Raw genomic sequence first — 15,469 nt, forward strand, 5'->3', positions numbered from 1 at the left:
CCGTTTGCGCAATTTCGCTCTCTCGTTAAGGAAATCGCCCTCTCTTCTTATTTATCTTTTTAAAACACGTCCCTCCAGCGACAGCCCGGCTACGACTGCGAACAGAAACTGGCCATAATCTGAGTGACCAGTGTTTCTCTCTACTTCCTGGCTGCATTTGATCCGGGGGAGAGTTAGGAGCCTTAAATGTGTTCTGAGGGCACCGAGCTGTCAGACCTTTTGGCGAGTAAGATTGATCGCGCGCAGGCTTCCAGGACTCTTTGTTTGGTGTATAAGCAATAAACTGAGCGAGGCCTACCACTTCTCTCTTCCACCACTCTCTCACTCACTATTCCAGTTTTTTAGGGGGGTGAAAATACAACATGCACACTGCACTGGCTTGACGAAAAACATCCCAAATGTGGCTTTCACAGATTATTCTGGAAGGCAATGAAACCAAACACTGTGGGGAAGACCCAGTCAATAGGCATTTCCATCTGCGTTAGAACTCCGTTGCAAATGACCAATTATAATGACAGTGGGGTTTGTTTCATTGCACTGCACTTTTTTTTAAATTGAAAATACCTATGACTAAATCTAGAGACATGTTTTTTGTCTGACCACTCATCAATCGCGAATAGCTTCTGCCTGCCTAAACTAAAAAAAAAATCGTTGGATTAACCATATTGAGATAATTGGGGTGATTCTTTTTTTTTGTGGGGGTGAATGTTGCTGTTGCTGGAGTCTTTCATTCCATGAGAATGTGATGGTTTAATTGCAGCTTGGAACAAATCATTGTGGGAAGATGAATCGTGCGCACGTGTGTTTGTGTTGTGTTGTGCTGATGTGCTCTCTCACTCTCTCTCTCTCTCTCTCTCTCTCTCTCTCTCTCTCTCTCTCTCTCTCTCTCTCTCTCTCTCTCTCTCTGTGCTACCTGCAGTATATGCCACATATGGGTCAAATCAGTGTCATTGTGTGTGTGTGTGTGTGTGTGTGTGTGTGTGTGTGTGTGTGTGTGTGTGTGTGTGTGTGTGTGTGTGTGTGTGTGTGTGTGTGTGTGTGTGTGTGTGTGTGTGTGTGCGTGCGTGCGTGCGTGCGTGCGTGCGTGCGTGCGTGCATGTGTTGGCGTGTATTAGCAATATTAATATCTTAACATATAGGCTGTTTTCAAATATAGCCCCATGTAAGACTGTGTATATATGCTAGCCTATTAGCCAGTCAGTGGCCATATGAAAATATAGCCTAAATGTCATTATGTTGATCATCTCCTTCACATGTGAATGTTATGGTTATAGAATGGTCGTTGCATTTTACACCATGCATTCGTGTCATATATCCCACATACTAGCAACATTTCTGCTGAAGGCAATATATATTCTGCAGGAACCACATGCAGCACTGCACAAGTGATGCCTATATTGCGTCTCACTGTGTGTCGTGAAGCTTATTCATATGCATTAGTTACATATTTTAGTGTATGGTACATCGCCTGAACAGCACAGTCATACAGTGAGCATGCATGGGTCACAATAACGACAGAGCACATTGGATTGTTGTGCTTTGCTTCTGTCAAGTGCTTTCAGCATCAGTTTTCTGGTTGTGTGTGTGTGTGTGTGTGTGTGTGTGTGTGTGTGTGTGTGTGTGTGTGTGTGTGTGTGTGTTTCATTTTTTTTTATCAGCTCGAGTCTCGCCTATATGAATAAGTAACTTGGCTAATGACCGCAGGCATAGCATGAAGCTAGGCTACTGGCGTGATGTGTGTGCACGGTGGGGGCGTTCACGACTGACATTCTCAAACAATACGAGAAAGAGGAGTGCACCGTAGGCTATGCTACTTCCCTGTAATAGAGAGCGTCAGCCATACTAAAAACACATTCTGTAGCTTAGTGGAGTGGACTGGGAGGCGAGAGGAGGATAAACTGAGCGGACAAAGATGTAAATAAAAACAGCCGTCCCCACTGAGCGAGGCGTTCTTCACCAGAGTTTTTGGATCAATCAGGGAGACAGTGGCTTCTTTTGATTAAACCCCAAATTGTCATTGGGCAGAAGTAATCATGTGACAGGCAATTCGGTCCAATTTCAACCTTGTCTCCATGAATTCAATAGTTTAATAGTAGCTCGGTCCCCATACGGCCGTAATCAGTGAAATAGAAAAAAACGCCACCAGGAGATTTTTTTTAATGATTTTTTCTCTCTCTTTCTCACTGAGCCGCAACGTTTATAAAAATACGCGTGCAAACTTTCCTCGGCTCTCAGGGAGCGGAGATGAATTACGAATTCGAGCGAGAGAGCGGTTTTATCAATAGTCAGCCGTCGCTTGCTGAGTGCCTGACATCTTTCCCCCCTGTCGGTGATTCATTTCAAAGTTCATCAATCAAGAGCTCGACGCTTTCACGCCCGACACTGATTCCTCCTCCTTTTGAGCAGACCATTCCCAGCCTCAACCCGGGCAGCCATCCGCGGCACAGCCGGCCTAGACACAGCCCCGATGGATGCAGCCCGCTGCCCACAGCCTCCTTACCCCCGGAATACCCCTGGATGCGGGAGAAGAAAGCCTCCAAGAAGAATCACCTGCCAACTTCCACAGCGACCACCATCTCCAATGGACCCGTGTGCTTTTCCCCGAAAGGTATATTTGGGCTTTTTTTTTTTAAAGCAGGCCATTTATATTTATACAAAACAGAGGCATTTCCAGGCAAGGACACATGCTATTGTGATTAAGTGCGCTGCAGCTAAACTGTAGCCTTATTACACAGTAGTAACAGAGTCAGATATGAACATCGGTTTGTTATGCTCGAAGGAAAAAAAAAGTTTGGCCAAACTTTCGTAATGTAAAATGATTTATTTGATTTCCACGCTGCCCTTCCTCACCGAGTCGTGCCAGAGTTTTGATGTGTGACAGTAATGAAGAGTGATGGAGTGCCGTTGCCGTGGAGGGCAGCTGGAGCATTCATTAGTATAGCCCACACTACTCTAGACCTCACTGGCTTTATAGCATGCTCTTAGCTGTGTTTTGGTTTCAACTGGGCTGATATGGTACGCTATTTGATGTGTCAAGCATAGCCTTATTATGCACTAATGATTTTTTTGGGGGGGGATATAAAAGCTATATATGGGCTGTTGCATGCGTCTAGCTTCAGCGGCCATTTTGCTGCAGTGCCCAGTGTGTTGAGGGGGCATTCATTCTCTGGTGTGTCATAGCCTAAAGCTGGATTCGTGTCTCGTGCGTGATAATATTTTGTAACTCCTATGTGCTTATTATATCCAATCTTAACCCCGTGGTGTTTGTCTGGTGCTGTTTCAGGCTCGCCTGAGATCCTGGAGAGCAGTGGGGGAGGAGGGGGTTCCCGTCGACTGAGGACGGCGTACACCAACACGCAGCTGCTGGAGCTGGAGAAGGAATTCCACTTCAACAAGTATCTGTGCAGACCGAGGCGGGTGGAGATAGCCGCCCTGCTGGACCTCACCGAGAGGCAGGTTAAAGTGTGGTTCCAGAACCGCCGGATGAAGCACAAGCGTCAGACCCAGAGCAAGGAGAACCACAGCGGGGAGGGCAAAGGGCCGGGCGCCGAGGACGGCATCCACAGCGACATGGAGGACGACGAGGAGGAGGACTCCATGTTCGAGCAGGGCTGCAACCCTGTGAGCGTCGGGGCCCTGTTGGAAAGAGATACCTGCTCCTTTCAGCAAAACTCTCTGAGCTCCACGCAGCAGCAGCATTTGCAGAATGCAGCCGCGCACAATGGCGAGGCTCTGGGCTTTGCCGTGTCACCGCTCAACAGCAATGACAAAAATCTGAAACATTTCCCCAACCCGTCACCTACTGTTCCGGGCTGCATGTCAACAATAGGGCCCGGCTCTGCCTCTGGCCCGGACAATGGTGACAGTCCCACGACCCTGGATGTTTCTATACACGATTTCCAAGCATTCTCTTCGGATTCTTGCCTACAGCTCTCCGATGCAGCCTCGCCTAGCTTGTCAGAGTCCCTGGACAGTCCCGTGGACATATCGGCGGACAACTTCTATTTTTTCTCAGAATCCCTAACTACAATCGACCTACAGCATCTGAACTATTAATTGAAATCAATCAAAAAATATACTTTTTCCCACATTTTCAATTCGGGACAATGAAAGTCAGGATACGGTGGTTTTAATTCTGATGTTAATTTTGTGGTTATTTGTATATTCGGCACATTTATTCTATTGCTATCTGACTTGACGGTTAATTCAAGGTAAGAATGGAATTAAATCATTAAAATGGTCCCTATCAAACGTGGCTTGTAATTACCATAACAAACTGATCTCTTGAAATGGAAATTATAAGTGTATATGAATAATTACACAGTAGGCCTATATGGAATCTGGTCGTTTTTATTTTTGTATAGCTTCCAATGTCTTGAATATTTTTGTTAGAATACATTTAACTTGCTACAACGGTTTCTCTGGTTTTCTGAGTCATTTCTCGTATTTTCACAGATATTATTTAATATAAATTATTTATTTCTTAAAATATGCTAAATAAAGCAATTCGGGCGTCGTTAAGACGTTATGCAAATGCTGACAACAGGTTGGCAATGAATATAAATTGCCATTTAGTGCAGCTTGGTTTTCAAAATATCACATTGGAATACAATTTTAACTCTAGAATTTGTGCTAAATCTGAACTAAATGCTTAACTTTCATAGCGTGCTAGATAAGTGAAAAGCCTGTATGTATACTGATAACAACCATAACGGCGTTATGGCCCACTCATCAACCCAAATGAACCCAGACGTTTAATTCTTCCATAAACTTTAAAATTCAACTATACTCTTTAATTAACAGTGTATTTATAAGTCCAATAATAACAACACTTGTTTTTTCAAATCCATGTTGCGTTTTGTTTTATTTAAATTGGTAGAGAAAGCCTACAATTTTGCTGAACAAAAGTCACTTTGGAAAACTTGAAGTGGCTTAAAAAAAAAAAGAGAAAAAAAAAAAGAAGTTAGGTAAAGGGTAAGAGAGATAACAAATAAGCAAGCAATGATCCTCCTCACATCATGGCAGCAGTCTCTCTATAACGCTGTGTGCATGTGAAGGCAAATACCGGAGCCATGTTTGCCTTCGAGTGCTCATAAATCAATCCGTGGCATGAATGAGACGGACATTAAAGAGAGCAATGGTGACGCTGTGTGCGCAAATAAAACACCACTTACATTTTCATACGGGACACCCGATTCCAAGGCAAAAAATGCAGTGGCTACGTGCGTTTGGCAATAATTCATTTTTATAGCTTGTTTAAACAAGGATCTGGCACGGCTAACACGGCAGTAGTAGCGGCCTGCCCAGGCTAAAGCTATACACTCTTTCCCTTGTGTTAAGAGTAGCCTAATTCGAAGCAGACTGCTTCAAGTATTTTACAAACTCACATTTATTAGGAATAACTCTCTTGCTGTGCAGAAACATACAGCGCGGTCTGACTTGATTTAATGTCAAGTTAGGTCAATTCTGTATTTTCACAACATTAGCCTGCAACACTGCGGTATATAAAATCTCACGGAACATAATTGAGACAATATACAAAATGACATAATCTCGATCCACTGCATTACACTCGGTTTGATTTATGTAAACGCTGTTATTGGTCTGTGGAGCAGTTTACTCAAGGCTATAGCCTGCACACTCACAGCAGCAAACAACCACCGGTTGCAAAGTCAACCCAGTTCTGGATCGATTCAGCAACTTGTCCTGAAGTTCATAATCTCAATGTTGTGCATGTGTCATGACGATTGCTTTGATTGAATAATCTCATGAGCCATAATTAGGCCATCGACTGCGTGATCTGTTTAAGAAAGAACCTGCTTGCGTGCGTGTGTGCGCGCGCGCGTACACGCGCACGGGGGTGCACAGTTAGTCCAGGACTCCGAGCTCTACAACCATGCAAAGGACTATAGAGGCTAGCCTGGCTAGCCGAGGGCCGGTAACAAAATCATTCCGTGACAACGCGCCTTTTCTACGCACATGTTGTTCACACACAAAGGCCGAAGCTAGGAGCTCCTCCAGCCCTGGCAAACTTTCGACAGCAAGGGAAGGGACTCAGTGCGCCCACGCACTCTGTTGCAGTCAGAGGCAGCTGCGGAGAGGGGGGAGGGGGAATGAGGGAATCACATGGGCATAGGACTATAGCTTTTCACTGGTGTGGGGCGTTTGAGTGCATCTTGCATCATCTCTGCTTTCTCCAAGTTCTTAATTAGCGTGAGTAGGCTTGTCTAGCTAAATTAGAAGAAAGGACAGTAGACATTAGATAACCAGGCTACACAAACATGCCAACTTTAGGCAACTTTTCATTTAAAATTGGGTCATTCATGATGTGAATATTGTGTGTGCTATAGCTGCTATAGTGGCCTGGGGACCCAGGTTCACCCAATTGATGATTAGACCAATTCCACAGCAGCCATATTGATGCAGGTGTCAATGTTACCAATGATACTAATTAAGGTCGTGTTCCATTCAGTCCAGCTGCTATTGTGCATGTTGGCTCATTGGAAAGGCTCTGCCACACAAAATGGAACAGAACCTTAATTAGTACAATCGGTAACTCCTGTGAAGTAGTAGTAGGAAGTCTGTCAGACGAAGAAGACCTGTGAATCCAAGTGTAAGTACACATTAAGCTCTGGTTTATTGGTTGCACAATAAGGAATGTGATAGACAAAAATAGACAAAATGCACACTGTGTCATCTCCTACACGTTAAGGCTGCTGCAGGCAGGTGTTTCATCAAGTGAGAGGGAAAGCCAAGTTAGCTTCAAGTTGCCTTTGATATATTAAAGTGAAAACAAGTTAGCTACACTATAAGTGCCGTTAAAGGAGCATTTCGCCCATTTTCAACCTTATCTTCATAAACTGATCCTCACTGAAGCATAACACTTTTGATACTCGCTCTGCATCTCAGAGTTTGGCTCAGTTGAGAAATCATGAGTGCTCATTTCAAACAGAAGATTTCAGTTTTATTTTGTATTGATGCAAATAATGCTTCTATGCTAACTTTCCAGAAAGAGTTTTTTTTCCATTAGCCTGGAATGCGTTCCACAGCCCAGCATGTCTGACTGAGACACAGAAAGGGTATCATCTTTCTTATAGTATGAGGACCAATTATATGAAGATGAGCTGAGTGCTCCTTAGACATCATTTATATTGACTGGGGTCCTCCTGGGGGTCTATACTTGGCCCCCTGATTTTTACTCTCTACACCAAATCTCTTCTCCAAAAATAGCCGATCTACAAGCTCACACTTTTGTGGTCAAGTTTTTATTTTATTTTATGTTCACATCTCTGGAGGTTTGGACAAGCATGGCAGCTGCACAGTATACAACCGTTTGTAATGCACATTTCAACTTCCCAACAGGGTTCTTATATGTCCCTCCATTTAAAAAAAGTTTCCCCTGCAGGGGTTTTCAACTGATTGTGAACGAGGGACCACCACCCTGACTTAGAATCAACCTGGGGACCACCACCCTGCCTTAGAATCAACCTGGGGACCACCACCCTGACTTAGAATCAACCTGGGGACCACCACCCTGACTTAGAATCAACCTGAGGACCACCACCCTGACTTAGAATCAACCTGAGGACCACCACCCTGACTTAGAATCAACCTGGGGACCACCACACTGACTTAGAATCATCCTGGGGACCACCACCCTGACTTAGAATCAACCTGAGGACCACCACCCTGACTTAGAATCAACCTGGGGACCACCACCCTAGCCTGGTTAATAAACCAGACTAATATCGCACGGACCGCGGGATATTAGTCTGGGGAGGCTCAGCTTGGATTTCATTTTGAAACATTTTCTCTTTGACGCAATTGGTCAGAGCTACTGTCAGTCAAAGGTCTCAAGCATTGAAAGTCACTGTACCAAAGCCCGCCCATATTGCATACCGTGTCCCGATTGGCCGCCCCATTTCTCTGGTGTAGGAAATGGGCGTACAATTGAGCCTCTCCAGACCGTAATCCGCCAGCAGGCAATTTATTTTTGCCAACGGCTGATTCGGTCTGGTTTATTAACCAGGCTACCTGCACAACCCTGACTTAGAATCAACCTGGGGACCACCACCCTGACTTAGAATCAACCTGGGGACCACCACCCTGACTTTGAATCAACCTGGGAACCACTGTTGTGTTGGGTGGGGATCATAATATGGGCTAAGATTAGTGCTTTTTAAAAACGTGCTATGCATCCCATTTGTATGCATATACTGTTTCTCCACCAATTGATTACAAATAAATGTTCCTAATGATAATGACTCAACCAAACAATCCGGTGCACTTCCCCCTCTTGAGATTCTAACTCTCTTTTTCGGTTGAATTTCTTGACCGCCAACTTGTCGGTAAATGATCATAGGTCACCAGGTCATTCAGTTCGATGTTTCTTAGTGGAAAGAAAAAAGAAATCAACAAAACCTGTATACATTACTAAATTCATGGTCAGGGACCACATGCAACACTTCCACGGACCACCAGTGGTCCACGGACCACCAGTGGTCCACGGACCACCAGTGGTCCACGGACCACCAGTGGTCCACGGACCACCTGTTGAAAACCCCTACCCTACCCCCAGCTACATGGCACACAAATTGAACAATCATAGACAGGAACGATAGATAATTAAATACAAATAGATGCAAAAGGATAATACAGCAAGAATCTACAAGCTCACACTTCATGGTGTGATGCGTTGTGAGCTTGTAGATCTGCGTTTCTTTCGCCAGATATACGCCTATTTTTGCCAATGTTCACCTGTTCTGACATGCCCAGGCCAGAATAGCAATGCAAGCTGGGTTCATGTGGTTAATTTAAACTCTTCAGTGTGTATATACATGGATTTGTTCACAGAGTTAACCAAGTTTTTGTTTTTGTTAAAAGGTTAAATCACTATAGTGTGATAGTAATGTCTCTCCAGCTCTTTAATAAACAGAAAATACATTTTCAGACACTTTTTCAGCCAATCAGGAGAGCGTATAGTAGCCATTTATCAGCTTAACGTTTAGGCCTCACTCACACCTTCCGATCTAGCATACAACATTGATGCATGCTATAGACATATTGCCCCCAATGCATTTCCAATGGAAGTCACATGGTTTGACACAACATTTGTGTTGTACGGCTTTCGGCTGTGTTTCGACTGCCCCCCTCCCCCTCATACAACAAAAATGTTGTGTCAAACCATGTGACTCCCATTGGAAATTAATTGAGAGCTTGCATCAGTAAACAAGTCTCATACAACAAGCATACATCAATCTGTTGTGCAAGTGTGAGTCAGGCCTTATAGTGTTCCAGTTCCAATTTTGTCTGCTCGTTTCTCTGTATCATCACTTAGTCTACAATTCCACTTGTTTAATCTGTATCCGGACTGCGTTCTACAATTTACAATTTACAATTTAGGCATTTAGCAGACGTTCTTAATCCAGAGCGATTTACATTAAGCAAGAACAAAAGCATGGGAATACATCACATAAAAGCATTCATCATGAAACATGCGTAAGCTAAGAAAGTAATAGTGGAATATCTATATAATGAAACTATACATATATACTACTATGCTATACATATGTACTATGGCGTGCTATGACTATATACAATGCAATTATAGTGCTGTCTACATAACATGCTATAAGTCTGTATCAAATGCTATCTAAGTCTACGGAAGTGCTATCTAAGGGGGTAGGGTAAGTGCTATGGGCCATGATGGAGTCTGAAAAGGTGGGTTTTCAGACTACGGCGGAAGATTGGGAGTGATGCTGCAGTTCTGACTGCAATGGGAAGTGCATTCCACAGTTTTGGAGCCAGAAGGGAGAAGAGTCTGGGACGTGTGGAGCGTTGTCCCGGCGTTTTTAGTGAGGGTACTTCCAGCTTCCCTGCGTTGGCTGATCTGAGTGCGCGGGAGGGTTTGTAGGGTTCAATCATACTTGCAAGATATGGGGGAGCCATACCTTTGGTTGCTTTGAATGCCAGCATCAGAGTTTTATATTCTGTGCGGGCAGCGACCGGGAGCCAGTGGAGGGAGCGGAGCAGGGGGGAGACATGTGAGAATTTTGGCTGGTTGAAGACCAAGCGAGCTGCAGCATTTTGGATCAGCTGGAGAGGCTTAAGTGCGCATGCTGGTAGGCCAGTAAGGAGGGAGTTACAATAGTCGAGTTTTGACAAGACTGTTGTCTGGATTAGGAGCTGGGCTGAACGGTCTAATTCGTCGTATGTTATAGAGTGTGAACCTACAGGATCGAGTGACAGCTGTGATGTGAGTTTTGAACGAGAGCTGACTGTCCAGGACAACACCAAGATTCCTGGCTGTTGGGACAGACGTTACCAGGGCGTTGTCTACGGAAATAGTTAGCTCCCGCATATAGGGCAGGACTTAGTTCTATATTCTGATTGGATAAAGTTGGTATCCCAACTTGAAAATCAATTTTCTGTTTAAAGGGACACTTCACCCTATTTGCAAAAAATATATAGGCCTATGTTAATGACGTTTAGAAGATTTAGAACACTTTCCTGGGGGTCTTTATGTGTGTAATATGTGTTTTTAGATATTTTAGATTTTAGCAGTGTTCATGATGTCACAAACACTGGTCTCACTTCCTTCCTGGACTATGCATGTTGTCTCAGTAGGGGTCTGGGCACACCTAAGATTCCATGCGCGGCCAAAGGAAGCTGTCTGCCAGGGTCTCTTCTGGGTTTTTAGACAGCTGGTGGATGGAAATGAAGCTCCACCCACGCATGGAAGTTCAGGTGTGCCCAGCCTGTAAGACAACCCTCCCCCTATGCACAAGGAGGAGCAGTGCATTATGGGAATTGTACTCCAGGAAGGAAGTGAGCCCCATGCCGTGTCTGTGACATTATGGACACTGCTAAAATCTAAAACCACATATTACACACATAAAGACCCCAGGTACGTGTTCCAAATCTTCTAAACGTCATTAACATTTTATTTTTGCAAAAAGGGTGAAGTGTCCCTTTACAAAAAGCTGGAGAGACATGGAGACTCCTGGTGCCAGCAGCCAGTTAGTCTGTTAGACTGTTACTGAACAAACACTCTATAATATAGAGTGTTTGTCATTGCTATATTGTCATTGCTATAGAAGTATATAGAGTCTATATACTTCTATAGCAATGACAATATAGAGCTTTTTAACAGTTATTTTATTCAAAGAAAACCACTTACCATACCGTTAAAATGTAATTGCAAAAAGTGTTTTAATCGCTCGTTTTGTGACCGATTCAGTCTGGCGGTAGTGAGGGGTGCAGCGGTGAAAGCAGGAATTACGCTCAATTTAAACAAGAAGTAAACGAGGGGGAAATGGCGTTCGGCCACAAACTGGATTAAAACACCTATTTATTGAAAACTACGGACTAATACATGGCACAAACACCCCGTAGGCCTCTATAACATTTGGGGCATCGGGACAAGCACCTTATATTTTGCATTCTTACATGTTTGATGCTCTAAGGGGACAACATGGTGCCGTTTCCCCCCCTCAGGGAAATAGACTCCACCCGCCGTAGACTCATATAGATTGAAAATGTCAAAATCGATAAAATACACGAGAGTCTCTAAATCTTAGTTTAAATAGCCTATAGGGTATAGGCTATTTATAAAAAAAGAGTTCTCCAGTTGGAGCTGGGAACATTCCCATGGACAAATGTGTCTTCCGGCATTCGTGCCCGGATGTTTACATCTCGGTATTAAAAAATAAATAAATAAGACTCAGACTTCTGGACACATATGACCACTAGGGGCGCACATCGGTTCACCCACAGGGTTCATGCCTCGTTTGTCGCCTCCTCCCCTCCCCTCGTCTTTCTGTGTGCACTGTGCACTCTATCTGTGAGCCTGCGGGTCCACTCCACTCCCAGCCAGCCCTCCCACGCACACTTTATAGCTCTGTCTTTTCAACAGTGCTTTTCATGGCCATTAATTTCCCCAGCAGTTTTATTTGATGAACTTAACGCAATAATCAACCCACATCCTCGCCCTGGGCTCCTATAATATAGGTCTCCCATATTATGGGAGACTGCATGGCCTATGTATGCCGTTATCACATAACTTGATCGCACAACAGTGCACGCGTATAATGAAACCGTGTAGGAGTCAAATCAGAGTAGGAGGAGCAGACCCCATGCACGACCTTATAAGTGATCAAATTAATGATAACATCTTATAGATTTGTATATAGTCTTGTAATAATGTCACCGATGACCTTATTCCATCAGCCGTTATACCTTTGCTGAGGTGAGGCCACACTCACAATGACAATGGACATTATAATGATTTCCGTATAGGCCTATATATAAAACGTCTGTTACTCTGTTCATCGTCGTTCGTTAGGCATTGTCAATTTAATGAGTGACTATAGGCTACAGTGCACTATATTCGAGCGAGAGGCGCGAGAGGTGCCTCGATCGGCTGGACCCGGTTGCATGCATGCACGCGCTGATAGCCGGTGACAGACACGAGCATGCGACACCTCTGTCATCCATGCGGGTGAAAATTATTGTTGCCCTTCTTGAAAGCATCATAACACCCACCGCGTGCATGACATGACTGCAGCCCTGTCCTCATGTCCTGCACGAACACACACACACACACACACACACACACACACACACACACACACACACACACACACACACACACACACACACACACACACACACACACACACACACACACACACACACACACACACACACACACACACACACACACACACACACACACACACACACACGCGCGCGCGACATGACACCTCTCTATTCTCTATTTGTGCATCGCTGTTCTTCCACAAATACGGTACCTGCATCATGGCTTGGGGTCAGAGTAGGTCGATGTCCTCGTGGAGAGGTTGTAAAGGTGAAACGTGAATCTTTCCTAGGCGACTAGTAGCCTGTAATAGTAGGCTATAGCTGAAAGAATGACACGGCGCCGTGTTTGTTTGCCACTCTCCTCCTCCTCATCTCTTTTCCATGCATGCGACCTCCGGAGCTGTCCGGCGTCGTCTGCCTGCCCAGCTCATTGTTTGCTCGGCCAATACATTAGTGGCGACGCGCGTCACCTTGATCGACGAGCGCTTGGAATTTAAATACCCTCTCAAACACTGATCTGTCACCGCTAAGAGGATATGGGACAAGTGCCTCCACTGGCCGACCCGGCCCCACGTGACACCCCTCCTTCATTGATATCGGCCCGTGCCCCCCCCCATCTCCCTCCGGTGATAAGGACAGTGTATAGGTAAATGTTGGCACGGTCACTCAGGGTAAGAGAAGAGAGAAAGAGGGAGAGATAGAGAGAGAGTGCATGTGTCATCAGAGGGGTCTGTGAACGGACGGGGTCCCTGCAGTCCCGCCGTTGAGAGACAATGCTACAATGAGCGGTTTCTTAGACTACTCGGTCATGAGCGGAGACGGTGGCTCGTGTTCTGTCAGGGCTTTTCACTCGGACCACGTCGGGATTACAACTTTCCAGTCGTGCGCGGTGACCGTGAACAACTGCGGGGCGGATGACCGCTTCATGCATGGCAGCAGCAGCAGCCGGGCTTCCCCGTCAGACAGCAGCGTTCCCCCTCCTCCCCAGCACCAGACGGGTTCTTCTTACCAGTCTCCCGCTGCAGCGGGCTCCCTGGGTCTCGCCTATGGGGCCCACCCGACCTGTAGCCCCGGCTATGGACCCCAGAGCTTCTGTGCCAACTACAACCATTACGCCCTCAACCAGGAAGTAGACACGGGCGCGAGCTTCCCTCATCAGTGCGGCCCGCTCATGTACTCGGGCAACATCTCGTCGTCGGTGGTCTCTCATCATCATCATCAACAACACCACCGCCAGGGTTACGGCGGGGGCGCGCCCCTGGGCCAGCTCCCGTACGCTCACGCCACCTACGGGCACGAGCAGACTAGTCTGCCCCCCTTCCCCGGGTGCTCGAACCCGCTGTCGCCGCTGCACGCGGCCCACCTGGAGGCGTGCTGCTCCCCGCTGTCCGAGGGAGGCGCGTCGTCGGCGCAGACCTTCGACTGGATGAAAGTCAAGCGGAATCCTCCGAAAACAGGTGGGTGCATGCAGGGTGCCACTGTGATGATGAGAGGTGCAGGATTGATGCTCAACTTCGGTAATTGTAAACCAAGCATTATTGGTCTGAAGGTACATGACATGTCTGTCTGTCTGTCTGTGAGTGATATAGGCTACTGCATATACAGGCAACATTTCGATTCAATTTAAGTATTACGCACGCCACATACACTATACTTTGTTGCGGCGGGTGCTTGTTGGACTGCATGAAGCAGATCTTTATTTAAACTGTTTTCAAGTAGGCTGCAGCTGCAGTGTAGATGTAGACAGGGCTATCATACTAGTGTAACACATATAGTGGCACATTGGCGTCCTCGAGAGATGCCTGATTGGTTGCGCACATATAGCAGATCTACAAGCTCAGTTAGAACCCCCTATGCTGCAAGGTGCTGTGAGCTTGTAAGAGCAGCTATTTAGGTGTGCGACACCGGCGGGCAACTATAGTATAACATGGCTTTGGGGTTGTGTGGGGCCTCGCTTGTGCGTAATGCTTTCTGACCTCAGAAAGGACTCAAATATAGTGCGTAAAAGTTGTGTGCCAACTGCCAAGCCTTCAGATTGTTCCGTTGTTTTGCCAAATTGAGGCCCATGTGTGCGCCAAAGTGGCACATATTCACGACAGAAATTAAGCTTAGTAGTTAGTACGATGGTGTCGCTTGCCGAAAATACAAACAACTCGTCGTGCGATGGACGGATGGAGTTAGGAGTATAGCCATACAGCCGCCTATAACGTATACTGTATCCACAGGGAGGTCAGGGGAATACGGCTATGGTGGTCAGCCAAACACGGTGCGGACCAATTTCACCACCAAGCAGCTGACGGAACTGGAGAAGGAGTTCCACTTCAACAAGTACCTGACCCGGGCGCGGCGCGTGGAGATCGCCGCGGCGCTGCAGCTCAACGAGACTCAGGTGAAGATCTGGTTCCAGAACCGGAGGATGAAACAGAAGAAACGGGAGAAGGAGGGGCTGCTGCCGGCCAAAGTCCCCAGCGCCTCCGAGACGGCAGATGGAGGTCAAGAGAAAATGGACGATGCGGCGTCGGAGAAGTCCCTCTCGGCCCCGTCCACGCCGTCTCCCGCGTCCTCTACGGGCTCCTCTGTCGGGGCTGATCCATACACCTCGAACTGATACTTAATCGTTTGTATACCACAGGAGGCCTGTATAATGCCAAAGACCACGTTATAAAGTCATTGATGGATAACATGGGTTCACAGCTACCGTAAATTGGACATTTGGGGATCATCCAATGCACTATTTGGGGCTTTGACACATGTGGACAATGACAACATGGACAACGATTTTTTTCCCGGGGCTATAGCTTTGTTTTATATAGTGTTCTGTGAATAGGAAAGGGATACCATATAGCTGACAAAAGTTGTCGGCCATTGT

General features: G+C 46.0%; 2 protein-coding genes across 2 annotated transcripts; both read left to right on the plus strand.

Moving 5' to 3' along the window:
• The first annotated feature begins 1,700 nt into the window (after positions 1–1,700).
• LOC310859013 (homeobox protein Hox-A2a) lies at positions 1,701–4,417 on the plus strand. The gene is made up of 2 exons (XM_083765366.1): positions 1,701–2,608; positions 3,284–4,417. The coding sequence occupies exons 1-2, from the start codon at positions 2,245–2,247 to the stop codon at positions 4,054–4,056; spliced, it is 1,137 nt and encodes a 378-aa protein (XP_083621492.1). The 5' UTR covers positions 1,701–2,244; the 3' UTR covers positions 4,057–4,417.
• An 8,964-nt stretch (positions 4,418–13,381) lies between these two features.
• hoxa1a (homeobox A1a) lies at positions 13,382–15,208 on the plus strand (the record flags this gene model as incomplete). The annotated part of the gene is made up of 2 exons (XM_083773774.1): positions 13,382–14,057; positions 14,826–15,208. 2 exons carry the CDS (start codon positions 13,382–13,384, stop codon positions 15,206–15,208), a joined length of 1,059 nt encoding a protein of 352 aa, XP_083629900.1.
• Positions 15,209–15,469: the final 261 nt, after the last annotated feature.

The sequence above is a fragment of the Protomyctophum parallelum genome, assembly GCF_964188405.1.
Source record: "Protomyctophum parallelum genome assembly, chromosome: 1".
In the NCBI taxonomy this organism is placed as follows: Eukaryota; Metazoa; Chordata; class Actinopteri; order Myctophiformes; family Myctophidae; genus Protomyctophum; species Protomyctophum parallelum.

Excerpts from the sequence above, each read along its gene's own strand:
- LOC310859013 (XM_083765366.1), top strand. The coding sequence starts at position 2,245 with ATGAATTACGAATTCGAGCGAGAGAGCGGTTTTATCAATAGTCAGCCG. Across the intron at positions 2,609-3,283 it reads CGTGTGCTTTTCCCCGAAAG|GCTCGCCTGAGATCCTGGAG; the intron begins GTATATTTGGGC and ends GTGCTGTTTCAG.